At 49.1% G+C, this 26,096-nt stretch overlaps 2 protein-coding genes across 3 annotated transcripts in view; one reads left to right on the top strand and one right to left on the bottom strand.

Moving 5' to 3' along the window:
* Positions 1-11,599, top strand: part of TMPRSS5 (transmembrane serine protease 5) — a 21,636-nt gene extending 10,037 nt beyond the window's left edge. The window contains exons 10-13 of the mRNA XM_054997979.1: positions 551-649; positions 2,380-2,522; positions 9,801-9,848; positions 11,471-11,599. Of these exons, the coding sequence (XP_054853954.1) occupies positions 551-649; positions 2,380-2,522; positions 9,801-9,848; positions 11,471-11,599 (419 nt within the window). The remainder of the gene's footprint in view (positions 1-550; positions 650-2,379; positions 2,523-9,800; positions 9,849-11,470) is intronic.
* ZW10 (zw10 kinetochore protein) lies at positions 10,766-26,096 on the bottom strand. Of its 2 annotated transcripts, none has more exons than XM_054997795.1 (16): positions 25,877-26,096; positions 24,858-24,992; positions 24,199-24,300; positions 24,003-24,080; positions 23,350-23,509; positions 21,747-21,896; positions 20,988-21,179; positions 20,264-20,427; positions 19,726-19,908; positions 17,663-17,901; positions 17,144-17,215; positions 14,205-14,374; positions 13,840-13,970; positions 13,541-13,672; positions 12,190-12,392; positions 10,766-11,728 (listed from the first exon to the last, which is right to left on the bottom strand). In XM_054997795.1, exons 1-16 carry the CDS (start codon positions 26,015-26,017, stop codon positions 11,608-11,610), a joined length of 2,373 nt encoding a protein of 790 aa, XP_054853770.1. In that variant the 5' UTR covers positions 26,018-26,096; the 3' UTR covers positions 10,766-11,607. The 2 variants fall into 2 exon arrangements, with proteins under 2 accessions (XP_054853770.1, XP_054853771.1); XM_054997796.1 differs by having other exon boundaries at positions 17,666-17,901.

Raw genomic sequence — 26,096 nt, 5'->3', positions numbered from 1 at the left:
CGCCACCGGACTCATATCCTGCTGTTCTGTAACATTGTTATAACTAATCCAAACTGAGAAATCTGATCAGGTTAACGTTAGGAAACAATTGGGCTGGGGTGTTATTTTGGTGCCAAACTATCCAGCTAATGAAGTCAGAGAGAGGGAGGGGGACTTAACACAAAGGTAACTGACAGAGGTGTTTACCGATCAGTAGTCACGCACAGATCTTGCCACCCAAGGGGATTGCGCTGACAGGTCTGGCTTCCCTAAATGCCATTTACATCAATCACTAGTTTTTAGAGGATGACTTTGAAAGAGTTACATGGAAGAACTCCTGCTTGCTTGATATCCTGTTCTGTCAGGCTGGGCACGTGTAAACATTCTGCTTTCCCAGACGGGCATCACTAATCCTGTTTCTTTAGAAAGTGACACATCTAAGTCCTTCTGGCACAAATTTGGCTTCTGCACAAAAACAAAGGTGGGACCTGTAAGGTGCTCTTGCATCAGCAGTTTACGCCTCCCTTGAGGCATGTCTGGAATAATCTCCTTTCTCTCCCTCCCTCCTTAGAGACGTCCCAGGCAATTTGTTTGCCTTGGTACCATCAAACCATGCCCACTGGCAGCAGGTGCTGGATCGCAGGACGGGACTTCACAGGGTCAGAAAATGGTGAGCATCTGCCAGGATAGCAGGCACAGCACCCCACAAGCCCCCTCTGACCCAATAAACCCAGTTTTGACCTCAGACGGCCCAGAGCCTGTTTCCATCTCACTGTTCCACAAAGCAAATTAAACAGGTTTTTTGTTTATTTTGGCACCATTTTCTATTCTCTTGCACCAGTTTCCCCCCTGTAAAATAAATAGATGTATGTTTGGATGGTTTTTATTCATCATTCAACACTATACATTGAACTATAACTGCATTGTAACTAGCGTAAGGAAATCAAGTAACACATACAAGACACAAACGGACCCAAAAGATCAACAGCAAGCAGCGGAGAGCCAAATGTGCTGTCAAAGATACACATTCACTAGTCCCTGAGGCTCCACCTGCACGTGATAATGCCCTCATGTTCGTTGCGGAACAACACAATAGATTTGTATCCCACGTGCAATGGGAGTTTTGTGCCTCCACAGCACACAGGGAAAAGCAGCTTTAGCCACCCCACCTGGTCTTTGCATTTTCTAATGTCCCTTGGAGCCACTACAGGTTCCATTGTGAAACTTATGCATAGCTACAGAAGGAAGATTTTTAAAACAGAGCCAATTGTGGCTTCATGGGGCGGTTTACAGACTTGAAAAGGTGGAGGTGGGAGCTAAAGCTGCTTCTCCCTGCATTCTGTAACTGCAAACAGAAAAGAGCCAGCATGCATCTGGGAGGCGCAAAACTCCCATGATGCTTATGATGTGATGCAAAGTCCTTGTTGCTGGAAGAGGAGGATTCAGGGCTGTCCCTTTCCTCAGGTTCAGAGGGGGACAAACCGAACAGTTAGATTGAGAGGTCAGGGCACTCTCTTTACTGCTCTGCCTCTCCCTTTGATATGTAGATTGCAATTCTCACAATTTCCTCCTCCTGACTTCCTCCCTCTCTTTCTTCTTTTCCTGGGTTTATTCCAAGCACCATTTCTCCCTCCTCCTTCCATCTTGGAAGCATGGATGCAGGACTTGTTCTAGCATCCATGTCCATCCTTAGACTAGATAGGTAGTTAGGATCTATCACTCCTCCTTTCCTATCAGAGTATGACGTTCCTACAATAAAGAACTCTTACTTTCTTTCTCAGTATAAGCAAGTGTATGCTTTGTTATTTTCTGTCTTGAACACACACCAGCCAGCAGAACCAGATCACAGCCACCTCTAATCAAGTATCCTCTGCCAAATGATAGACTCTGTTAATGGCCCAAACATAGTCATAGATCCAGAGGAGTTAGCCGTGTTAGTCTGTAGTAGCAAAATAGTAAAGAGTCCAGTAGCACCTTTAAGACTAACCAACTTAGTTGTAGCATAAGCTTTCGAGAACCTCAGCTCTCTTCATTAGATGCATCTTGAAGTTGGTTAGTCTTAAAGTTGCTAATGGGCCCAAACATGGAATCCTTTAATTAGGTTTCTGGGGCCTATATAACGATTTATTTATCACTTGAGTTGCTCCCCAACGCACTCAAGTCCCTTGTCCTGTGCAGATGGAGCCTAAATCAACCACATCCATCTCAGAATACAGTATGTACAAATTAACTGGCTTAATTCCAGTCATGGTTTCTCACCACCACCACACGGCCCCACACTGAAGCAGAGGCAACACACACACACACACACACACACTCCAACTGGCCCTGTGGATCGCTTCCCAGCATTCATTTCATTTGATACTAGCATATGAGAGGATGCTACTGTTTGTTTTTCAGCCCAAGCAGCTGAGAAGCCAGAGGAAGTGCCAGCCACTTTGATCAGTACCAAGAAATGCAACAGCTCCTGCGCACATGCAGGTGAGCTCACGGCCCAGATGCTGTGTGCCAGCTACCTGGATGAAAGCATTGATGCCTGCCAGGTAAACGGTGGGAGAGGCCTTGTGCTTGCAGGGGCATACATAGGTGGCTAGTAGTTCAGCGCAACACCTGAGGACTAGAGCCTGGCTAGTAGCCCAATGAGGTGGACATATCAAAAGAAGAGGCTCAAGTATCAAAGACTGTTGAGTCTTTGCCCTGGAAAATCTGTTAATCTGTGAGAAGGAACAGGCTCACAAGCCCTTCTGTGTTCCTCTTGGTCCCCCCATCCAGAGGTTGAAAAAAACCTACAGCCATCTCAAGTCTCCATCTGGCGATAGCACCCTTCTTCTTGCTACCCTGAGATGCCAAAAACAAACTGCGAAACATTGGCACAAAATAGTAAAGAGCCCAGTAGCACCTTTAAGACTAACCAACTTTATTTTTTGAAAGCTACAGCTCTCTTCGTCAGATGCATCTGACGAACTGTGGCTCTCGAAAGCTTATGCTACAATAAAGTTGGTTAATCTTAAAGGTGCTACTGGACTCTTAACTATTTTGCAGCTATAGACTAACACAGCTAACTCCTCTGGATCTACTGCCACAAAAGACTCTGGGAGTATCTCCTGCTAAATGGAGCTGTGTGTCTAGCACTCGGTACCTCTATTCCCATTTCGAGGCATATTCTTTTTAAAAATCCATTTACTAAACACATATTCAATGGTCTAAGCCTGAAATTGTGCATTTCAGGCTTAGATACTCACAATGCCTTTCTTTTCAGAGAAACAATGCGGAACCACTGATTTGCCAGCACGAGCAGACGTGGCACTTGGTTGGAATTGGAAGTTGGGGCTCTAAGTGTGCACAGCCCGGCCATCCTGTCCTTTACACCAAAGTGATGGAATTTCTGGATTGGATACATCATGTCATAGAGGTAAGTGGGCAATGAGGGAGGGGAAGCTGGGCTGAGCCCACAAGTTACTCATCTGTTAGCAAACAGCAAGAGCCAATTCACACAATAATAATAATGTTGATAACATTCAATTTATATAGTAAAAAGTCCAGTAGCCACTTTAAGACTAACTTCGTCTGACGAAGAGAACTGTGGCTCTCAAAAGCTTATGCTACAATAAAGTTGTTTAGTCTTAAAGCTGCTACTGGACTCTACTATTTTGCTACTACAGACTAACTTGGCGAACTCCTCTGGTTCAATTTATATACCACTCTTCAGGACAACTTAACGCCCATTCAGAGCAGTTTACAAAGTGTGTTATTATCATCCTCACAACAATCACCCTGTGCTTGTTAGAGCTGAGAGAGCTCTGAGAGAGCTGTGACTGACCCACAGTCACCCAGCTGGCTTCAAGCGAAGGAGCGTGGAATCCAACCTGGCTCTCCAAATTAGAGTCCTGCTGCTCTTAACTGCAACACCAAACTGGCCCTCAAGTGTTAGTGAAAAGTGGCTGATCCACATGTCCACCCCAATATCCACCACAGATGTTAAAAACCCCTCCCTGTGGAAAAAGAACGCTGACAAATCTTGAGATTTTACCACTTGTAGTTTTTGAAGACACAATGAACTTATCTTCCCCTGTAAAGGCACCTTGACCAGATAGGAACAGACAGACTCCGTACTGCCCATGTGGAGTAGCTGTGGCTTTCAGGCTGAGAAAAGCTTTTCCTGAGATCTGCTAACCAGAGACTGTATGCTGTGTGCAGCTCATGTGCCCCACCACTGATCTATGGGCTCACTTCATCATAAAAATATTGAGTGGGAAAGTGATGCTCTTGTCTAGAACTGTGGCAAAACATTCCTTCCCGGTTCCTCCAGTAGCTACACTGCATAGAAGAGATGGAGCTTCTTCGTACATTACGCTAGGGGAGACAGAACTGATTTGTGCAAGCTGTTTCCACGCTTGTGTGTCATCATGTGCACGGGGAGGGAGAGACTTAAGAAAGCAACAGGCCAACTGAGGCACAGCTGGGTCAGCATCAGGTCAAAGTGGCCCTTCCTTACCCTTTTCTGCCAGCACTTCCCAGGACTTGGCCTGGCCTTACGTAAACACCACTCTGTTGAAAAGTGGTGGCTTAGCCACAAGAAGTCCCAGATATTGGGGCATTGGGGACCAGGACCAACACGTCCAGGTCCCGCAAAGTCAGCATTTGCTTTATTTATGGGGGGCCAGCATCTGAGAGAATGGTGCTGTTGTCTTCCAGAACTATTAACGGCCAAAAGGTGATCCCGCAATGAGAACCTCTCTCTCGGAGGCAGACGGGGACACACGACCTGGAACCACGAAGGGACGGGAGCTCAAAGAAGGGAAGCCCCCAGCCTTGGCATCTGAAAAGTCTCTTCCACCTTCCGCCTCTGTTCTTCATCCACAGACCTACGTCATGCGCTAGGGACTGAGCGCCACTCCTTGCCTAACACCTTGCAGTAAATCCCGGTTATTAGTTGCGTTTTTGAGGTTTGGTCAGTTAACCAGAGCTTCTTTCTCTCTGAAGACCCAAAGCCCCTTCTCTGCTCTGCTTAATTAAAACACTATTTTGGTAACTGTCCAGCAGATACGAATGCTATTATTAAGGTATTCATAGAATGGCACCTGTCCTGGATCAGGAGTGGGGGTGGGGTGGGAATACAGGCTAGAAAAAATGCCTGCTCCTTGCCATCTTTTCTGCACCCGTTTTCAGGTGGCATTGCCAGCAGCTTTCAAGGGGCATGGGGGGGTCTTTATGGCAGACTGGGGCAATGGTGCCACCTGGTGGCTGCTGCCATATTCCACATCTCCAGTGAACTGGAGCTCACCTTGGCCGTTTCCACACTACTACTCACCTTCATTTGGAACGCCCCGGAACGTTGCGAAAAAACCGCAGAAGAGTCCAGTAGCACCTTTAAGACTAACCAACTTTGTTGTAGCATAAGCTTTCGAGAACCACAGCTCTCTTTGTGAGATGCATCTATAGCATAAGCTTTCGAGAACCACAGCTCTCTTTGTGAGATGCATCTATAGCATAAGCTTTCGAGAACCACAGCTCTCTTTGTGAGATGCATCTATAGCATAAGCTTTCGAGAACCACAGCTCTTTTCCTCAGATGCATCTGACAAAGAGAGCTGTGGTTCTCGAAGGCTTATTCTACGATCAAGTTAGTCAGTCTTAAAGGTGCTACTGGACTCTTTACCAGTGTACTTAAGATACCGTCAAAGGCATCTGTTTTATTCGTTTCTGTTAACATGACTGTTGCCCCTCTGCCACACCAAGCCTTTAGGGAGCAGAAGAAGGAAACCTCTAAACAGGAGTTTGCACAAGTTCAGAGGCCAAATCCCCTGAAGTTACGGGTGTGAATCCAGCCACCCAGGGACTTTATCCGGTGAGTGAAGTCCCGCCTTCCCCTCCTGCTGCAGCTCACAAAGCCTGATGAAGACTCTCTGTGGGTCAGCAGAGGGGGAGGACTGGGGGAGACTTAAGCAGAAATAACCACCGTCTCTTCTACAGACAGAAAAGCTGCTTGGCTAGGGGACTGGCTCATTTGCATTCCCCCAACTGTTCTTATGAGGCAAATAAAGCAAAACAGGGTTCGGAGACACAGCCGTGTTTTCTTTTTCAGGTGCTGATGAGACTTTCAAGGAACAAGGAAGTGCTTAACAAATCCTACTGCACACATAAAACATAGGAGGAGACAGTATCTCCTGGGAAAATCGACACGTAGCCCTAGCCGTGAATGCTAGTTTGACATGGCAAAAATCACAGGCTGGGGGCTCATGGGCTGGGAAGAGCAAGCAGCTGCCCCTAGGGGGAAACCAAGTCGTTTGTGGCAAGCCACGGGAAGGAGAGGATTCAGCTACTGAAACCAATGAGCCGTAAATCGCAGAAGGCACATTTAAGATGCTGGCGCAGCTCTTTGAATCTTCATCACTATTGCAGGCAGAGATGAGCACAGATTTATTTCAGATGTTTATACAAGGCTTCACCAGGGTATGCAAGAGTTTCTACCTTGGCACACTTTCAACCCAGCACCCAAACCTGTTGCAGAAAGAATAAACTTGCACTTTCTTCCTGTGACAGCCGATGCGGCCTAGTAGCTAAGAATGCTGCTCTAAGTCTGGGCAGATCCGTGTTCAAATTCCTACTCAGTCATGCAAATCATTGGCCCAGTCTCTCTCAGCCGAGCCAGCCTCACAGGGGAGCTGTGAGAATCAAACGGAGGAGGAGAAAATCAAGCACAGCAGTTGCATTCCTGAAGATTACGGCATTGTAGAAAATTGTGTGGTGGCAATACAATTGCCCCATAAGAAATAAGGGAACAGAAGCAAGAACAGTTCCTGACCCTGACAAGGTCAAGGTATTTTTACTCCAACTTCTAGCTTAACGCTGCCTGTTTCTCCTATCAATGTTTTATCGCGCTGGTATCAATTACAATGCAAGAAAACAGTCCTAAATCAGCGTCCCTGCAGGACATGAAGTTGGTATCAGTTGGGGAATGAGAGTTGATCAGTCACGGCAAGGCAGGTCTGCTTGCTGCAACTGGCAGAGGAAGGACTGGGTGGAGGGGGGGGGACCGCGCTATTAGGACAGTCTCACTGTTTGCAACAAAGTCATTTAAGCAACTGCAAGGAAGACTGTGTAGAGCACAGCGAAAAACACACGGAACACAGATTCGCAGTTCAATCCTAAGAAGAGTTACTCCAGTCTAAACCCTTTGAAATCAACGGGCCTAGACTGATTTAACTTTGCTTAGGTTTGCACTGTTGGTCTTCTGGGCCACCGGGTTTTCTGAAGTAAATCTACCTGGCACATTAGAGCTATTGTTTCCCTAGCCTTCCGTCATGTTTCAGCTAAGCTGTATTCTACAACCTCATGTTCTAGCAGAACTAGATGTATCCCATTCTGAGGGTCAAAATGCATATTCAGGTTTTTTAGCAAGCTGGGCCTGGGTTCCCCACAGACACACAGCAGCTACGGGGAATGGCTTTTTAAAAATAAAGTTGCCAAATTCCAAGTGAAGCAGCAAAAAAAGGGAAATAATTCCCCCTCGCACTATTTCTGTGCAGGAAGACAGCTTGAGGTGGGAGACAGGAACACGCACTCCGCTACAGAGGCCTTCCAAGCCTGTTGGGGCTCTCGTTTATTTTTTTAAAATCCATTCCCTGCAGCTGCTTTGTGTCTGCAGGGAACTCAGGTTAGATCTGGGGAACCCTGACCCAACATGTTAAAAAACCAAACGTGTACTTTGGGCCTGAGCCCTGCAGAGGAGGGACATGATGTACATGCTACATATAAAGAGCTACTATTGTAGTGGGCAGGCGATAGCAGTGGCCCAAGATGCCTTTGACAAGCTAGTAAAGAGTCCAGTAGCACCTTTAAGACTAACCAACTTTATTGTAGCATAAGCTTTCGAGAGCCACAGCTCTCTTCATCAGCTGCGTTTGTAGCATAAGCTTTTGAGAACCACAGCTCTCTTCGTCAGATGCATCATTTGCAGCATAAGCTTTCGAGAATCTCAAAAGCTTTTGCTACAACAAAGTTGGTTAGTCTTAAAGGTGCTACTGGACTCTTTACTATTTTGCAACTACAGACCAACAGGGCTAACTCCTCTGGATCTTTTACAAGCTAAACTCTTTCCTAGAGAGATTAATCTGGCCTCAAGAATACTTAGAACAGTATTCAGAAAATACCACTGGTTCAGAATGCAGCTGCCCCAGGAATAAGTGTGTGTCTGCAATGTTTTACCAGTGCCATTAGTTACAAGCTCACATCTGGGCCCAGTTCAAAATGTGCTGGCCTTCACCTTTACAGCTCTCAAGTTCTCTAAGACTAGGGTTCCTCAAAATCCATCTTCTCCCATGCAGAACCACTCCGCCAAGGAGATCAAGGGCAGAGCTCCCTCTCCGTGTGCATAGAAGTCAGCCCCAAACACAAGGCCCTTTTCATCAATAGTGCCACGGCTGCTGAAGATGGCCACCTTCGCACCACCTTCGCCAGGGTTCTTTCTGCCTGCTGGAAATCCCATGTGTTTTCAGTGGGCTTTGGGGTGCTAGAGGGGTTGTGTTTCATGGCTGACTGCCGAGTGCTCTTCTTGATCGCTGGCTGGTTATCCTTTCCCAGGTTTTCATTGCTGGTTTCCTTTATTTCTGGCTGGTGTTTACTGTTATGCTGCCTGTGTTGTGAGCCACAGAACATGTTTCATATGAGGTGAAATAAAATGCTTCACCTTTCAGACCCAGAGGTCACCACCAAAGACATCACACCCATAAAGGAATCTGCCTTACACCAACTGAGATCATTGGCCCATCAAAATCAGTACTGTCTACTCAGATTAGCAGATCTCCGGAGTTTTAGACAGAGCTCTTTCACACCACCACTCCCTGATCCTTTCAGCTACAGATGCTGGGGACTGAACCTACAAAGTTCAGCACGCCAAGCAGATGCTCTGCCTCTGAGCTACAGCCCCTCCCTAAAGCCCTGGGGGCTCTTCGGGAAAAGACGCCCCCCCCCCCGCTCCCCATGCAACCGGAGAGGGGCCAGGCTGCAGGGACCCACGTGAAAGTATTTACCTCTAGAAGTATTTACATCAAGATGATTCAATATAAACACTGGATTTAAACCAAAGAGGATGTCTCACCTCCACCTTAAACTCGAACAAGGAAATGTTAACAAAACACTTGTCCAACGTAGATAAATATGGTGGCGAGCCAAACATTTCATGGGAAAAAAAACATCCACAACCCTCCACCAGTTATGGCCTTGCGGCCTATGCTACAATTCCGAACTGTGCACATTTCTGCGCTTCTGGTTCCCTTCTCTTTCCCAGCAACGACATCAACATTCGATTTACAGATCGCCCTTCAGGACAACTTAACGCCCACTCAGAGTGGTTTACAAAGAATGTTGTTGTTATTCCCACAACAATCACCTTGTGAAGTGGGTGAGGCTGAGAGAGTTCCAAGAAGCTGTGACTAGCCCAAGGTCACCCCACTAAGCTTCAAGCAGAGGAGTGGGGAATCAAACCTGGCTCTTCAGATTAGAGTCCTGTGCTCTTAACCACTACACCAAGCTGGCTCTCCCACAGCCCAGCAATGCCACGTGTAGCAAAAGCTGCAACTGTCTTGTTCCCTTGCCAACGTCCTGCAAGACCTAATTGGTTCAGAAAAACTGACATGAGCACATATCAGCCGACTGCCTTTTAGGTAGCAGCTTGCAGCACTGACAGTAAAGCTCTACCATAAGCACATTAGGATTTGAGCCTATGTATGTGTGTCATTTCTAGTCCGTCTTTTTCACTGAGACTCAAGGCAGATTACACAGTGTGTCTAGCGACACCTTACCGACTAACAAGATTTTCAGAGTAGAAGCTCAGGATCTCTCCACGCCTCCCTGTATCTGAAGAAGGGAGCGTTGACTCTTGAGAGCTTCCATCCTGAAAATTTTGTTGGTCTCTCACAAGTCCTGCTGTCCTACTGCAGATGACTACAGCTACCTACCTGAAACTATATGCGCATTAGAATCGCTTCCCCACAAAAGCAGCAATCGGAAAAGCTAACACAAAACCAGAGAGATGCACTGGCATGCAAGCCCAGTTCCAAAGTCGAGCTCCCACCCACAGCACTGTCCCTTTACAAGCTGGTGCGACCCCTTCTGTTTAGCCGACATAGTCCCTGCGCACCAAGCTGGTGGCTGATGCTTAACTTCTAGGTATAGAGGTTTATTTTCAAAAGCTATGAAGCACGCATGCTCTCTCTTTTCTGGGCATTATTTATGCATCAGGGTGTTCTTTACATGTTTTATCAGACTACAACCTTCTATTGTGTGTATTATGTGCCATCAAGTTGCCTTCGCCCTATGGCGACCCTACGAATGAAAGACCTCCAAAATGTCTTATCTCATTAACAGACTTGCTCAGATCCTGCAAACTGGAGGATGTGGCTTCTTTTATCGTTTCAGGTCTTCCTCTTTTCTGACTGCCTTCCACTTTTCCTAGCATTACTGACTTTTCCAGAGAACCTGGTCTTGTCTACAACCTTCTACTAGTATTAGTTAATTGTTTTTCTGTTTGAACTTCTGGCCTCACTCACCATCCAGCACACGTACTAGCCAATTGTCTCCTTTCGACTTCACCTCCTCCATTTTCCCCTAACACTGTGAATTTAGACCTGAAAGACTCGCCGTGTCACTCCCACCAAATCCTTGGCTCCCGGCCTCCCAACCATCCACACAAGTTTTCCCAGTACCATTTTCCTTTACTTATCTCTCTTAAGGGAGTTGTGAGTTACAAAAGCTCACAGTGAAATAAATGTCATTAGTCTTTAAAGTGCCAAAGGACTTCGGTTTTATTATATAGAAAGTGCCGTCTAGATCCCCAAAGACAAAAGATTTCCATTTTAACAAAACCGCAGATCTCACACTCGGTACACAAAATATATGTGGCTGGTTTGGAGAAGGGGGTGGGTGTGGGAGAGGCCTGCCCGATCCAACAAGTTAAACTGGACAGTGTTCAGATGTGGCCTCTTCTGAATAACGACATGGCCCATGAGTGGAACAAAGCGGCTACCTGGAAGTAGCTAGCAAACTTTGGCCATTTGGCACTTTCGGAGCCTTAAAAAGGCCATTCGTGGGATTTTTTTCCCCCAAGTCTTGGGGGCTTTAGAAGCCAGTTGCAAAAGAAAGAGTTGAGGTACTGTATGCAAAGGGCACCCCCCCACACACCTTGAAAGAAGCTGCATAGATGCTTTTCTATCAGGACGCCGGAAATGCCTGTGCCCCCAGGCAGGGGGAGTGCCAGAACACACTGGCCAAGAGTTTTCCGGGACCAAACGAGGTCCTCCAAATACCCAAAGCGGAAAATGAAAGTGTTGGAAAGACCCACAACAGGAATGAAATCGCAACAAGTCGGATTTCCCTCTGAGTAGCAGATGGATCAGGGCCAGGTACTGTCAGGCATTAAGTAGCTACACTGCCCTGATAATTGCATTAGACAATGATACCCCCGCCCCCATACACTTTCTTTGGGTCTCCAGGAAGTAGCTGCACACAAAGCCAGAGAAGTTCGTCAACTGGGAGGAGGGGGTACGGTCAAATCCAATGTGGGGGCCACAGCCCAGGCTGACCACTGCGCTTCCCGGAAGACGTTTCAGGTGCAGGTGTGACGCTAAAGCTATTTGATTTTCGCCAGGGCAGCTGCCCTCCGCTCTGTATTCTGGAACAAGGCTCGGATTAGATTCTTCACCTCGCTTGGGGAGAACTCTGCTGCCAGGGGCCCTTTGCTGTCTGCCCACCTTGGGAGCAAAATAGAGAAAGGCTGTTACTCAAAAAACGCAGGGGTGAGGCTAGGGCAGAAGCTTGGAGCATTAAAGGAGGCTGCGGAACCTTCTGTCCATAACCCGCCACTGGGAGGGGGCATCAGTTCCCTGCCACTCCTTTCTGTCCCGCCTATCCTGTCCTCTTACTTCCAGTCCTTGCTTTCTTTCTAAAACCCTTCTAAAAAGGACACAGAAGGAACAAGTCATTTTAAAAATCTGTATCTGAAAGGTAGCAGAAATGCCAATTAGCATGTTTGCTCTGTGCCCCGTTTCAAATGTAGTATAGTCATAAAGGAACCTCACTTTTTAACATGCACCCCTCCCAGAAAAAGCCTGTACTGGGCTGCAGCTCTTCTGCCATAATGTCTTGTACACGTGTTGTCTCTGTTCCCATCTGGCCGCCCCAAAGAACTAGGCAGCGTCTACGCCACACTCACCGGTCCATTATTTCTTGTAGATTGGCCTGTAGCACCAACATCAGCTCCTTGAACATCATCCATTTGGGTACATAGAGCGGGACTTCTTCCTGGAAGGGCCTGTTGTGCTTTTCTTCAGGCAGAGGCACAAACACCTGGGGCCCCTCTTCCACCATCATCTGGCAAAGCGCAAACAGCCTGTCTGCATTCTCGGCAGAGATATCCTGCAACGTGACACAGAACAAGCAAATGAGACAGGAAATCTGGGGGAATAGATTATTTGGTGGCTTGCTGAAAAGAGCCTTCCAGATTCAACGGCTACGTAGGTCCATCAGTGGCAACCAGCCAGGGGCTGATTATGAGTGCTCGGAGGCAGTATCAGAACCTTGGTCTCTATGCCACACTGGTTGACCCTCCGGGCCACTGTGCAAACAGGCTGCTGGGCCAGATAGACGGCTGGTCTGAGGCACTCCTCCCAGTCCACTTTCCAGAAATCCATATCCCTTTCCTCATCAACCCACCAACAGGCCAGAAGCAAACTGTCCCATTTAACAACAACAACAACAACATTCAATTTATATACCACCCTTCAGGACAACTTAATGGCCACTCAGAGCAGTTTACAAAGTATGTCATTATTATCCTCATGGCAATCTCCCTGTAGGGTGGGTGGGGCTGAGAGAGCCCTGAAAGAGCTGTGACTGGCCCAAGGTCACCCAGCTGGCTTCAAGGGGAGGAGTGGGGAATCAAACCCGGCTCTCCAGATTAGAGTCCTGCTGCTCTTAACCACTACGCCAAACTGGTCTCCCTAAGCAGTTTTCTCAAGCTATGCAAAAGCTGAGCTGCAGGCACATCTCACCAAGCGCCTCGACAAGGTTTCTGACCCTACCTTCCCATATTCTTAATTTCTACCATCAAAGTTTCTCATTTGGGTAGAAGTTGCAACCCGAGGACCAGAGTCTGCATATCTCCCTTGCAATAAAAAAGACGGTGTATCAGAACTAAATGAGGCCAGCAGAGAGACTCCTGTCCCTCAGGAAATCCAAACATACTCCTGGTTTGGTTTAACGTTTCCTTTTGGTTTCTTTTTAAAAAGGGAACAATGCCCCAAGCGCAAATCAAATCCACAAGCAGGCATCTTAATCCCAAGTATGCAAATTCCATTGTGTGCGTGCCTTGCCAGTCTTACAAGTGTTGGAATGACAGGAGACACGGCTGGAGGACTTCAAGGGCCGTGGCGATTTGCTCTCACACACACGCCAGGGCTGGGGTGGCAAAAGCCAAGCTGCTTGCCCCAAGAGCGGCAGGTGCCCCAGTCGAAGGAGCAGAACTGCCGCATGGAGAGGCCCCCTGTGAGCCGCCTGGTCCTCACCTCCAAGGCAAGGATTCTGCTAATGATCTCCGCAAGGGCGGTGTTCAGCAGAGTCCCCATGGCCTTGCAGTAGACGTTCACTGGGAGGATGCCCTGCCAGATCTTGCCAAGCCTCTTCAGCTGATGCAGGACCTGGAAGGAAACAGAATCGCCTTACAGCGAGACACGCAAGGGCGTTTTGCGAGATTTGCTCAGGACAGCCGCCTTGCACAGAGAGGCGCACAAGACACAGGGCCCACAAGGCCAGGGACTGGGTAACAGGACAGCGCCCTTCCTGGCCCCACTCTGCCCCTGCTAACCTGCCGCACAGCTTTGTTCGCTGCCGCGTAGCTGTCCTCATCGTCCACGGTGGAGAAATTCCTTGCACTCGACAGCCTCTCCAGGAGTTCTCCTTTTTGGGCTCGCATCTGGGCCAGGAAACATTCTGTCCCTGGGGGGGCAGGAGTGGACAGGGTTGCCCTGGGAGCACCGCAGCTCAGCTCCTCCTCCGGGACTCACAATACCATGGTGAGGTTTTCGGATCTGCCCCAAATGTACTTCCTGAGACGTTGCACGTCCCTGCCAGGTCCTCCCAGAGCATTTTCATGGGCCCCAGGGCCGGCCTCCACCCTCAGGGTGAGCCCCACGCCACGAGGAGGCGAACGCAGGATGGCAGCAGACTCACCCAGTCTCCTGAAGATCGGCACCAGGTCGACAAAGGTGGCAGCCCCGTCGCACGGGAGGCCGCTGAGGCAGCCCTGGAACTGGTGGCCCAGGGTCAAGAGGTGGTGCGCAATGTACATGCAGTTGTTGTGATGAATTGCAGCCAGCTGGGGGAGCTTCTGAAGGTTCTCCCTAGCCAAGAGGGAGGCAGAGGAGAGCAGCATTCAGAAGGCCAAATCAACAGTTTCTGCATTTTCCTTGGCATCAAAAGAAGCAAAAGTAAAGGGTCCCCCCGCAGCTGGAGGTGCGTCCAGAAAAACCAACACAAAAGCAGGCAGTGGCACTTGGAAGGCACACCCACGAGATCTGACGGAGGTGGCGCAGTCCAACGAGTCTATCAAGCCACATGTTTTTATCCTGCCCTTTCTCCAAGGACCTCAGGGCGGAACACATCATGTTCCCCTCAGCCATTTCACCTCACAACAACCCTTTATCGGCTCACCTGCCTTTGGCTTTCCCTCCTTCCCTCCCCCCGCAGCCTCTACCCAGGGTAACTATGGCCCCCAAAACTTGTGGAAGGCACCTCATTTCCCCCGGTACCCCCCTTCCCCACCCAGGGGCAGCGCCAGGGTTTTTGGTGCTCACGCGTGCGCCCCAGCCTACGTGATGATGTCACGTGTGGTGTCGTCACGGGTGCGCGCGTGCCACCGGCCCGATCACTGCGGTGGGTGGCTGGGACGGTGCACGCGTGGCCTCCGAGCTCTCCCACTCGGTTGCCTGCGCTACCGCAGACGCCTGCCCGCAGCTGCTGCGCCCAGCCGGGGGCATGTGCTGGTGGCAGCGGTGGCGCAGGGCGGGAGGGATAGGAGGCTGCAGCTCTGTGGCGCGCACCCCCACGCCTCCTCCAGCACTCCCTCCAGCACCCCGTGCCTGAGGCCACCGCCTACCTGGCCTCAATGGGCGTGCCAGCCCTGTCCCCAACCTATTTCCTCTTTCCCCCATATCCTCAGCTTTCCCTGTTTCCTTCCCAGCCACTAACCAACCACCTCTTATCTTCCCCCATTTTCAGCTATATTTATTATTTATTTACTTCTTTTATACCTCTCCTTTCTCTACAATGGGAACCTAAAGCAGCTTACATCCTTCTCCCCTCTGCCAGCTTACCCTCACAACAACCCTACGAGGTGGGATTTTATTTATTTCATTTTTAAGTACTAATCCAGTACAGATTCATGTAAGTACATTGTTTGTGGAGAGAGTTTGTGGTAGGACGTTTTAGAACAGTTACTCTCACTTTAAAAGCCTCTTTTGCTTTGGCTTTGTATTTCATTTATAACCCGCCTTTCTCACCAACAGGGACCCAAAACAGCCTCCATCATTCTCCTCTACTTTATCCTCACAACAACTCTGTGAGGTAGGTTAGGCTGAGAACATGTACCTAGCTCAAGGTCGCACAGCAAGCTTCCATGGCAGAGTAGGGATTCGAACCTGGCTCTCCCAGATCCTAGCTTGAAACTCTAACCATGACGTTACACTGGGATAGGACCTCCTCTCCCATTATGTCTCCTGCAGGGCCTTGCCCTCTATGTATAAGCAGCTCCTGGTGGTCCCCGGCCTGAGGGACATTTGGCTGGCCTTGACTAGAGCCAGGGCCTTTTCTGCCCTGGCCCCAGCCTGGTGGAATGCTCTCCCACTGAAGATCTGGGCCCTGCGGAACCTATTACAGTTCCACAGGGCCTGCAAGACGGAGATGTTCCGCTGGGCCTTTGATCAGGGACCAGCTTTGTGTCCCCCTTTCTGACTGCCTCGCCCTCCCTCTGCAGCCTCCCCAGATTTACATCATGGCGGTGCCCGTTGCTTATAGTGGTTTTATAGTAGCCTGGTTTGATCAGTTGTGCCTGAATCTTTTTGTCATGTTACCTGGATTAAGTGGTTTTAATGTTTTACTGTATTTTTATTGGAATATCGTTGGAAGCCGCCCTGAGCCTGCTTGCGGGAAGGGCAGGGTATAAGTCAAATAAACAAATAAAATGAAAGACTGGCTCAAGGTAAGCCAGTCAGCTCCATGACACAGAGGGCATATGAATCCAGGTCCCCAGGCATAGGAGGACAAAGAGGCGCGGGGAAAAAATGGGGGAGAAAATAAGGTTTTTCCATTCCCCCCTCCCCCCAACTTTTCCAGTTTTTTCCATCCAATGGAAAAAACTTCAAATAAAAATTGGAAGCCTTGAAAAAAAATGCTATGCATTCTTTCCCCCAGTTGGAATGTGTGGAATGCTTTTTAAGACTCACTCAAAATATATGCCATTCAATGTTTCCAATAAAAGAGTGGGAAGTTCTGGGCTGCACTGGCAAAGAGGACTCCCATGAACTCTCTCTAGCGCAAGGAGCAGCATCTTACATCACTTTTTTTGCTTTACCATTTGCAGTTTTGCTTGCAGAAAACTAAGGCATTTATACTTTCAGATTTCATAAATATGCCCACAAAAACAATTTTTATGATAATTTATAAATGATGTTGTTAAACCATAAAAATGGATTTAAGTTTGGTAAGAAATAAGTATTGCATTCCCACCACCCCAATTTTTTTTCCAAAATTTCCATTTTCCCCAACACCCCCCCCCCCCAAAAGATTGAAATGGGAACACACCCCCTTTCCCCCACATGGCATCAAATTTTCTGGAAATCTTCTCTCTCTAGAACACTATGCCACACTGGAAGCATGAAGTTTCTGGTCCCAATCTCACCTTGGCAATATATTGACCAGGGGGCTTTGGCAATCCCCGCACCCCTCCCCCAATATATTGCCCAGTTGCTGCTATCCAATGGCCCCTGGTGTTTTCGGAGTGCAGCACGTGGGAGAGTCCAGGGAGGCCAAAGCAACGAAGGGGAGAGACTCTATCACGTAAAGGGGATCCAAACCACTTCGGCAGAAGCGCCGTCTGGCAGGGCTCCACTCACTTATGGTACATCGGCACAACGTCCCAGAAGAGGCAGAAGATGTGTCGCACCAAGTAGAAGAGCTGAGCGCTGCTGCAGGAGAGAAGCACAGAGAAGCCATTCGCATCGCCCCTCGACAGGAGGCTCTCAAGAGAATTCACCGGCTGCATGTTATCACACGTCTCCTGCAAGGGGCGGAGAGGATGGCAGACACCCGCTTGCCCAGGCTAAGCCTGCTGCAGCAAAGATGCAAACAGCATCCATTTAGCCTGCCCCACAATGGCCTTACGAACTGGTGTTCCTCTCCGTCTGAACATACGAGCTCCTTGTAAGAATGTCAAGCAGGGATCACAGCTTACAGCTGGTCGGGGAGGTCAACATTCTTCCCAAAGGCCGCCGAGCTCCCTCTAAACATCTGCTTTCTGTACCCTTCTAAGCACTTCCCTTCAGAAGTTTGTGGCCTAGGGAAAAAAGGATTGTGGCTGCAAGGTTCCCCCCCACCCACCCCCGGGCTCAACCGAAACTATCCAGCACCCTTACTACTGATCAGTGCCGGCGGAGGCCTCCTCAAGCGTCTGGTAAGCCAAGGCCATCAACTTCTGTACGGATTCACTGATGCAGCAGGCAGGGAAAGAAAGGGTGTGCTGGCTGAGCCTGGTCTTGGCCTCCAGATCCCCCGCTTGGATAGGAAGCACCTCGGGGGCCACTAGCGCGCAGGACTGGTCGCCCGCTGCACGGCCAGGCAGCTCGGGCAGACCTACTGAGGACTCTGGAGTGACCTGAGAAGGGAAAGGAGAGAGTCAGGGAAATGTCTTCAAAAAGCACTCTGCTTTAATTTTATTTTCCATAATAGCCGCTACTCTCCATTATTCAAGACACCAAACTGTGATCAGTGAAGAAACATGAGTTTTATTACGTTTATTTAATAATAATAATAATATGACATATGCATAAAGACTAGCCATAGCAGAGAATCTTGTATACTTTCCAAAGTTCATTGCTTATAGAAAGGAGATAATATTGTTATACAAAACTAGATAGAAACAATTCTTCAGGAGACATGGCACCAATACAGGCCCGATTGACAAGATAGTAAACTCTCTCTGTAATATAAACATGCTACCTGTCTGGGGCCACACAGGAATTTGGGGTGTCTTCCTGAGAGGGTGCTTATCCAAGGTAAATTCTTGAGTACAAAGTCAAAACAAGAGAGATACTGATGTATTGTCGAAGGCTTTCACGGCCGGAGAACGATGGTTGTTGTGGGTTTTCCGGGCTGTATTGCCGTGGTCTTGGCATTGTAGTTCCTGACGTTTTGCCAGCAGCTGTGGCTGGCATCTTCAGAGGTGTAGCACCAAGAGACAGAGATCTGTGACAGTGAGGGATCTCTGTCTCTTGGTGCTACACCTCTGAAGATGCCAGCCACAGCTGCTGGAGAAACTTCAGGAACTACAATGCCAAGACCATGGCTATACAGCCTGGAAAGTCCACAACAACCAAGAGAGATACTGTCCTTGCAACAGGGTTTCTAACTTTACTTAACCACAGTGTTTGAAACTGTGTCAGAAGGAATCGGCTTACAAGAAAAAGCTTTTCCCTTCTGTGCGAAAGGTCAACTCCAATAAATGCTCCTACATAGATCTTTTAGAATAGGGGCCATAGAAATTCCCTATCAGAATATATTGTCGAAGGCTTTCACGGCCGGAGAACGATGGTTGTTGTGGATTTTCCGGGCTGTATAGCCATGGTCTTGGCATGCCAAGACCACGGCTATACAGCCCGGAAAATCCACAACAACCTTCCCTATCAGAGATGGAAGATGTTGCCCTGCTCAGCACCTCCACAACAGAACCAAGGTCAGCATATACAGAACAAGAAATCTGGGTGCATGCAACATGAACATCGTACGGCAAGATTCCAGAGGAGGAGAGAAAATGTTCTTTGGCAACACAAAGAGTAAGAAATCTTTCTGCCATACGTTTCCCAGGCATTCAGAACACAAAAGCCGATACCAGAATCAAACCGTCAGTCTTCAGGATGTCCCAAATACACTTTATTGTTTTAAGTCGGCTGGATTTGCATGGCTTACCACAGAAAATGGATCATTATAGGGTTGTTAGTTTCCCAGTAGTCTGGAAACTGTGACTGCCGTCGCTTTGACCAAGCCAAGCAGATTCATTTGATCTAAAGAGGAGATCACTGCAAAACCCCACGTACATAAGTAGCTCTAGGCTTCCCAACAAGGAGCAAAATCAGAATCAGCACTTATGAGGGAGAGGCGGGGAGGAATCAGATATTTTGGAAGCTCAGAAGAAACCGTCATGGAAATCAACATGAATGACCAGAAGGATGCCGAACTAACTTCCACAAAACTGCATTCCCTGTTGCCATCCAGAGACTGGGCATTTTTTGAAGTCAGAACAGAAAGCATCACCCAAAACAGAGCCTCATATATAAACTTTGGGATAATTAAAAGATATTCTTTGCGCTAAAACAGAAGAGCGCAAACAGCACATGCATGGGCTTGCACATCTTATCTGGGAAATCCAAGAGCTTGGAAAAAGCAAGTAGTTTTGCTGAAATAATGTAAATAAAATAAATACCTTGACAGTGTTGTGAATTTCCGACATCATCAAATGCCTTGCTGTCACGACCACGTCCTGGCACTTTTTATCAGCAAAGTGGCGATTGACATTGCGGGCATAGGTCAGCAAGTCGGTGGAATCCTCCTTTAAAAAGCGCATGTCCTTCAAGGCTTGCTCAAACTCCTCCGTGGCTTTAATAACCTGGAAGGACAGGCCGAGTCAGCCAAAGTGTGCTCTTGATGGGCAGAATGGAGATCAGAGGGGCTGGGGGGTATCCTGAGCCTTTGTGTTTGGAATCCACACTTTAAAAGCAACTGATGAGTCTCTCAGCTCAGCAGCCATCAGCCCCTGCCTCCATTACCATCCCCACAAACTACCGGTCAAGCAACCTCAACCAAGGATTCTACTACCCTAGTATAGCTTTTGGCCCTTCAGGATGGCAGGTATGGCAGCCCCCAAACATAGCCAGGCTCACACTGTGGCAGCCTTGAGTACCTTCCAGGATGGATCCAACCACCAAGCGTGGGGCAATACGGGGAGAGGCCGCAGCACTCACCTCGACGTACTGCCCCAGTTTGCTGCTGCTGCTTGGGATCGAATGCACCAAGCAGTCACGCGTGAGGCAATCGGACAGCTCCTTCCAAATCACCTCGCCCAGTACCTCTGCCAAGACAGGCCTGGTGTCGCTCTCATCTCCAGCGCAGCGGTCAAGGGGAACAGCTGGGGGTCAACACAGGAGCACTCGTGTTAGGCCCATGGGAACGCACAGCCTCAAGCACCCCGGGCTGCTCCAAGGCAGGCAGGCATAAGAGAGGATGCCACCCCCCACGGAGAACCCCCATCAGCTGGTAATCAATGTTCCCTCTAAGCTGTGCAATGCTGTGAGCCAAAAATTCACTTTGTGAGCTGAAACCGCGACTTGCTTTAAAGTTTTGTGTGTTACATACTTTCTTTTGGCTCATAACCATTCGGGAACAGCCGCTAGTTAATCCTTCCACGTGAGCAAGAACGGCCACCTTTCCAAACAAGTCTGCTTCAAGGATCATGGAATGATATTACAATTTTTACAATATCTGTATGTATAGGGAACCACTAGGACTAGACAAGAATGACCTCCCTACCCCTTTATGAAAGCTAGGATGGCACATAAGGTGAGGAAAGCTAGGATGCATGGAGTAAGAAACCCTGACGCATTTGCGCATGTGAACAGGCAGACTGGTATTATCCCTTCTCTACCACACTACTCAGGTTTAGAAGCTTCTAGCACATACAGTACATACCCAACAGATGTTTGTGAAGGACCTCTAGCACCAGCTTGAGCTTTGGAAACACCTCTGTGGGGGACGGGTGGCCCAGCTGAGTGCCCACGGACTCTAACCGCAGCACAACAGCGTCAGACTGCTCCTCCAGCAAGGACTGCAACGACGGATGAGAAATCAATGGCTTGAGAACGTAGTTCAGCAATAGCTGTCCTGACACAAGAAGGGTGGGTTAGGAGACAGCAGTCAGAACCCAGTTTATAAGGGGGACCTGCAATGCCCTAGGGGTGGTATGTGCCCTTCTTTGAACTGGCCTGTCTTGGCTCAATGACCTCAGGCTTTCTGGCAGGATCTTCCCCAACTGGGGAAGCAGAGAATTAAGCCACCCAGTGGGCTTGATCCACCTTCCCAGATCCCTCACAAACACCCCACGGAATTGGTTTCTCTCTCCCATCCAACCTATGGGCCCTCGTCTCAAGGGAGGGACTCCAGATGCCCTACTTAGCATGAGCTACAATGGGCAGCCATAGCAGAATCCCATGGCCCAGAAAGCACAGGGCACACCCTGCCCAACAAAACAAAATGGGGAGGGGGCGACACCAGCAAACACCATTATGTGAGAAGCCATGCAAATAGCAAGGAGAACCCCTGACTGCTCCTTTTGGAGCTGATCAAGAACATGGCAGTACCTGAACAAGGCACCGCTCGATAGAAAATAGTGTGGGCCAGGTGCTTTGCAAATCGGTCGTTAAACTGCCACTGCGAACAAAAGTGACTTACCAAAGATCTTAAACCTGTAGTTGAGCTCGCCCAAGATTGCAAGCCCTTGCAGCACGGATGTAGCAGATGAGCCAACCCCGGAGTCCTCGCCCGGGACGGTTTTCCGCAAGTGCAGCTCTGTCTGCAAGGCTGACTCCAGACTGCCAGTTTCTAAGCAAGGAAAGACACAAACCGGCTCCCGTTACAGGGTGCATCAGGCTAGGAAGCGCTTAGAGACAGTGAAGAGAACTGAATCGCAATAATGAGGCATTTGGCATGGCATGCCTCTCCAACCACAAAAGCAACTTACAAGCAGTTTCAAAAGAGAAGCCTCCAGAGTCTGTTCAAGTAAAGCACAAGGGATATAAACCCCATTTCTCTGCAGCTATTCACTGTCACTCGCTCTGACCTCCCAGGAAAAGCAGGATAAAATCAGTGTAAAACCTTAACCAGGCAAGAGAAAACTCCTGTTTCCTGAAGCCAATTTGCCAGCCTTCTTCCAAGTTACACTCTGCTACCATTGCACCAGATAACTCATCAACCTGCAATCGCCGAAAGCGCCAGGGAATATAAAAACTGAAGAAGCCAAAGCATGCCCCAGCAACTTTTGAACAAACAGTCTGAAACAGACCATATACCAAGTGCTTTTGCTGTCCCAGGCACTGAGTAAGAAGTTTAGAGAGAGTCAATATTCTAAACACCTTGAAATCCACACTGGTTCCTAAGTTTCATTTTGGCGCCTGGACATGAGAATTGGTTTCCCAACAGTTCACACAAGCAGCTTTAAACATTTACAGCAAAGAAAAACAAGGGGTTACACAGACACAATGAACCCAGAAAGCTGCCTTATGCTGAGCCAGACTCTTGGTCTATGAAGGACAGTATTCCCTAATCGGACGGGCGGTGGCTCTCAAGAAGACATCTTTCCCATCACCTGCTATCCGATCCTTTTAACTGAAGATGCCCAGAATTGAGCCTCAGACTTGCTGCATGCTAAACTGATGCTCAGCCACTGAGCTCCAGCCCCTTCTTGGTACTGCTGGTCCCAAATTCTTAGAACATTCCGAAGACAGGTGCATAGCTACCCACAGAAAAACGCAACCATTGTCAGTTAGTTATCATGTCGGCTACACTTCTAGCGACACTTCTCTAAAATCTCTCATTTGATCCTTTCAACAGTCCAGCAAGATATGCCACCACTGTACGGACACAAAAACTAAAGCCAAGAAACAGCAACCACGAAAGGCCACGAAAGAACAGGAATTTCATCACAGATCCAAGCCCAGCACTCTGGATGCCGTAACCTGAAGGATGAAAACATAACATGCCTGTAAACAACACCTCTGTTTCTGAGCAACCTTTTTCTCCCCTTGGTGCGTTCTACTTTTCCTTGGTGATGTGCTGTGAGCACCACTTGCTTGATGGATCAAACGACGGCCAATAAACAAAAACAGTCTCCACACCTGTCTGTGACGCTGGAGCCTTAATCCTCCAAAGATACTCCATGCCAAGCATTTGCGAAATTACCGTTTCTATTGTGGAAGCCAAAGTTCTCTCCTCCGCATAGCTAAACACACGCAACAACCCAAAAAAGCCACGCGACAACCACAAAAAGACTCCAAACCTTTTGACTGAGGAAGCTTCCACACAGCCAGCTGCTTCCATTCCTCTCCCAAAACACCCAGGATGTTCTGGGTCTGCGCAACAAGTTCAATGTGGAGCGCTTTCAGGATCTTCAGCTCAAAGCCCCGACGGGACTCCATCATTTTCAGGTGCCTTTGGGCCTGGCAGAGAGAGAGAGAGCTCGGTTACTTAGGGGAGTGGTGGGCTCACCTCAACGGAGATCTTCCAACACATGCTGGGCAAACATCCACTTAACTTATTTCCTTCACTGATACCTCCCCTTTCTCCCCAAAGCAGCTTTAAGTTGTTCTCCCCATCTCCATTTCATCCTCAAAACAACCCCATCAGGGAGGTTAGGCAGAGATTGTGTGAATGGTGCAATGTCGCCCAGCAAGCTTCCATGGCAGAGCGGGGATTCGAACTTGGGATTCCCAGGTCCCTAGTCTGATACTCTCACCACTATACTGCATCTGTCAGGAATGTTGGATTCCCAGCACCAAGCAGGGGGTGGACTAGACGGCCCCTTCCAACTCTAGGACTATCGCTATGAAAACTCACAAGGAATGTCAAGCAAATCCATTCCAAGAGTCACCAGATCCGACAAGGGAAACACACACACACACGCGCGCACAGATCCAAGGAACCCACACACACCTTGCTCAAGTGGCACGCTGCGGAAACATACTTCTTCTCCGGCAACAGGGCACTGAACTGCTTCAGGGCAGAATCGATCTTTTTGAAGGAAAAGAGAAATTATTATCCAGCAACACACGAGGGATTTCCCCCAAAGTGTGCGGGAATCACTAATGGGAGATAGGAAGGGGGAGAGGCGAGCGCTGGGCTCCTTCACCTCCTGCAGCTGCTTCAGCACGCTCAGAACCAGCGAGTCCCTCTCCAGCTGTTGCCTCAGCTCTGTGAATTCTGCAATGGCCACGTCAAGGTCCTGCTGCACCTGGGGAAGAGCCATACAAACACACACCGACAATCATGGCAAGCAAACACCAGAATTTCTATACACAACTCACACTCCCTCAGGGGGACGGCAAGAGAAAGCTGCCAACCCCCTTCCGATTCCCACCTGTCACGCCAATGAGGGCAGCCAGCAGGCACCACCCTCAAATCAGGCCCGGATTCAGCTCCATTCATGCTCTCGTTTTCTATTAAGCTCAAAGTTGTTTCAGTTATTTAATAGAAATATTTTGAAAACACTTCGTGCTTTTGAATACAGCAAATAAACAAACAAGCGAACTGCTGCGGAGCTTTCCTGGAGACTAGTATTTAAGAAAGCAGAGCAAAAAGACTGCTCGCAAATACACAGTCAAAAGCACAAGTCACACGCGGCGATGCTCGGAAGCCAAGAGGGCAAATCTTATTTTTGAAAATCTCGAGATTTCCAAGGCCTGTCTCATAATTTTCTGGGGCTACTTTGTTGAGTTCTTTGGTAATCCACCTGAAACGTCCTAGTCATTTTAACGGACTAAAGGCTCATATTGACAAAGACGCGGCCACCTCTGTTTCGATCATAGACTTCAGCTGCTCAATGCTGCTGGACAACTCCTCGGCTTCAGACTCCAGGTCCTGGGCATTCTGCATGCTGGGCAGGAACTCTACATAGCGCTGGTTGATCATGTTGCAGACCTCATCCTGGACCGACAGGGAGAAGAGTCACCACAACCCCATGCAAGCAACCCAACAAGAGCACAAGCAGATAAAAGGCACATTTGGGATCCGCAGAGAAGGGCAACCACCTCCCAAGTCACCCTGGCCAATTTAACCGGGGGAGAATCTCAGACTGGGCTAACAGTCAGCCTCTGAGTACCAAGCCAAGGCCACGTGAGTCTGCCCCAAATCCTCCTTCTGCTTCTCAGAGCCCCAGGGGAAGTGGGGAGCAGACCGGACTCAGTCATGCAGGGGTGGGGCTAAGAATATTCATTTACAGAATCTCCAAGCTCCACACACAAGCTCAATCTCTAGAGCCTTTGGGGGGAAGGGATGTTGGAGAAGGTGGAGTCGGCTGAGGCAGGACCCCATCCTGCACCATGCCTCAGGTACTCCTACAAAGCACCAGAAAGCCAGTCTAGGGCGTCAGCTCTCACCCAGGTCGATTGACAACTCCTAGGCACCACGCATTTCACACATGCTCAGAGGCAACCTTAAAGGATGCTGGTACCTTCCACTAAAAGCAGAAACGAACTTTGTGCATGCTCAGGAGCCCCATTACATATTACGTGCGCCAGGGCTCAGCTCTTTCTGTTAAAAGCCACAGACGTCCCTAGTCCCCAGGGCATCTTTCTGCTCCAGGTTGGGAATTTCCAGGAGAGTTGGGGGGGGGTGGAGCCTGAGGGCAGGGTTTGGGGAGGGGGTGGCCCCTCAGTAGCTATAAAGCCAGAGTCCAGAGTCCAAAACTGCCATTTTCTCCAGGGGGAGAGCAGCAGTAATTCCGGGAGATCTCCAGCCCCCGCTCGGAGGCTGGTAACGGCAAAGCTCAGATAAAGCCCCGCCCTCCTGAGGCCCCTCCCACCGGGCACCTTGAGCTCCTCCACTCGATCCGAGAGGCGGGAGATGCGCCCGCCGAGGCCCTCCTTCTCCAGGCGGCCCGAGGAGCCCTGCGCGGCCTCCAGCACGGCCGCCACCAGCGACGCGCCCGCCGCCGCCTCCGTCTCCGCCATGGGAAGAAGCCCTCGGCCGCGCAAGGCACCACGGGAAAGGAGAGGCGCGGCAGGCCGCCCGGCCGGTGGTTGCGCCTCG

This window comes from Eublepharis macularius, chromosome 14, assembly GCF_028583425.1.
Source record: "Eublepharis macularius isolate TG4126 chromosome 14, MPM_Emac_v1.0, whole genome shotgun sequence".
Taxonomy (NCBI): domain Eukaryota; kingdom Metazoa; phylum Chordata; class Lepidosauria; order Squamata; family Eublepharidae; genus Eublepharis; species Eublepharis macularius.
The sequence above is the reverse complement of the archived record's forward strand: the minus strand, read 5'-3'. Positions and strand labels throughout refer to the sequence as shown.

Excerpts from the sequence above, each read along its gene's own strand:
- ZW10 (XM_054997795.1), bottom strand. The coding sequence starts at position 26,017 with ATGGCGGAGACGGAGGCGGCGGCGGGCGCGTCGCTGGTGGCGGCCGTG. Across the intron at positions 17,902-19,725 it reads AAATTCACAACACTGTCAAG|GTCACTCCAGAGTCCTCAGT; the intron begins GTATTTATTTTA and ends TTCCCTTCTCAG. Across the intron at positions 12,393-13,540 it reads GCAGAATCCTTGCCTTGGAG|GATATCTCTGCCGAGAATGC; the intron begins GTGAGGACCAGG and ends GTCACGTTGCAG.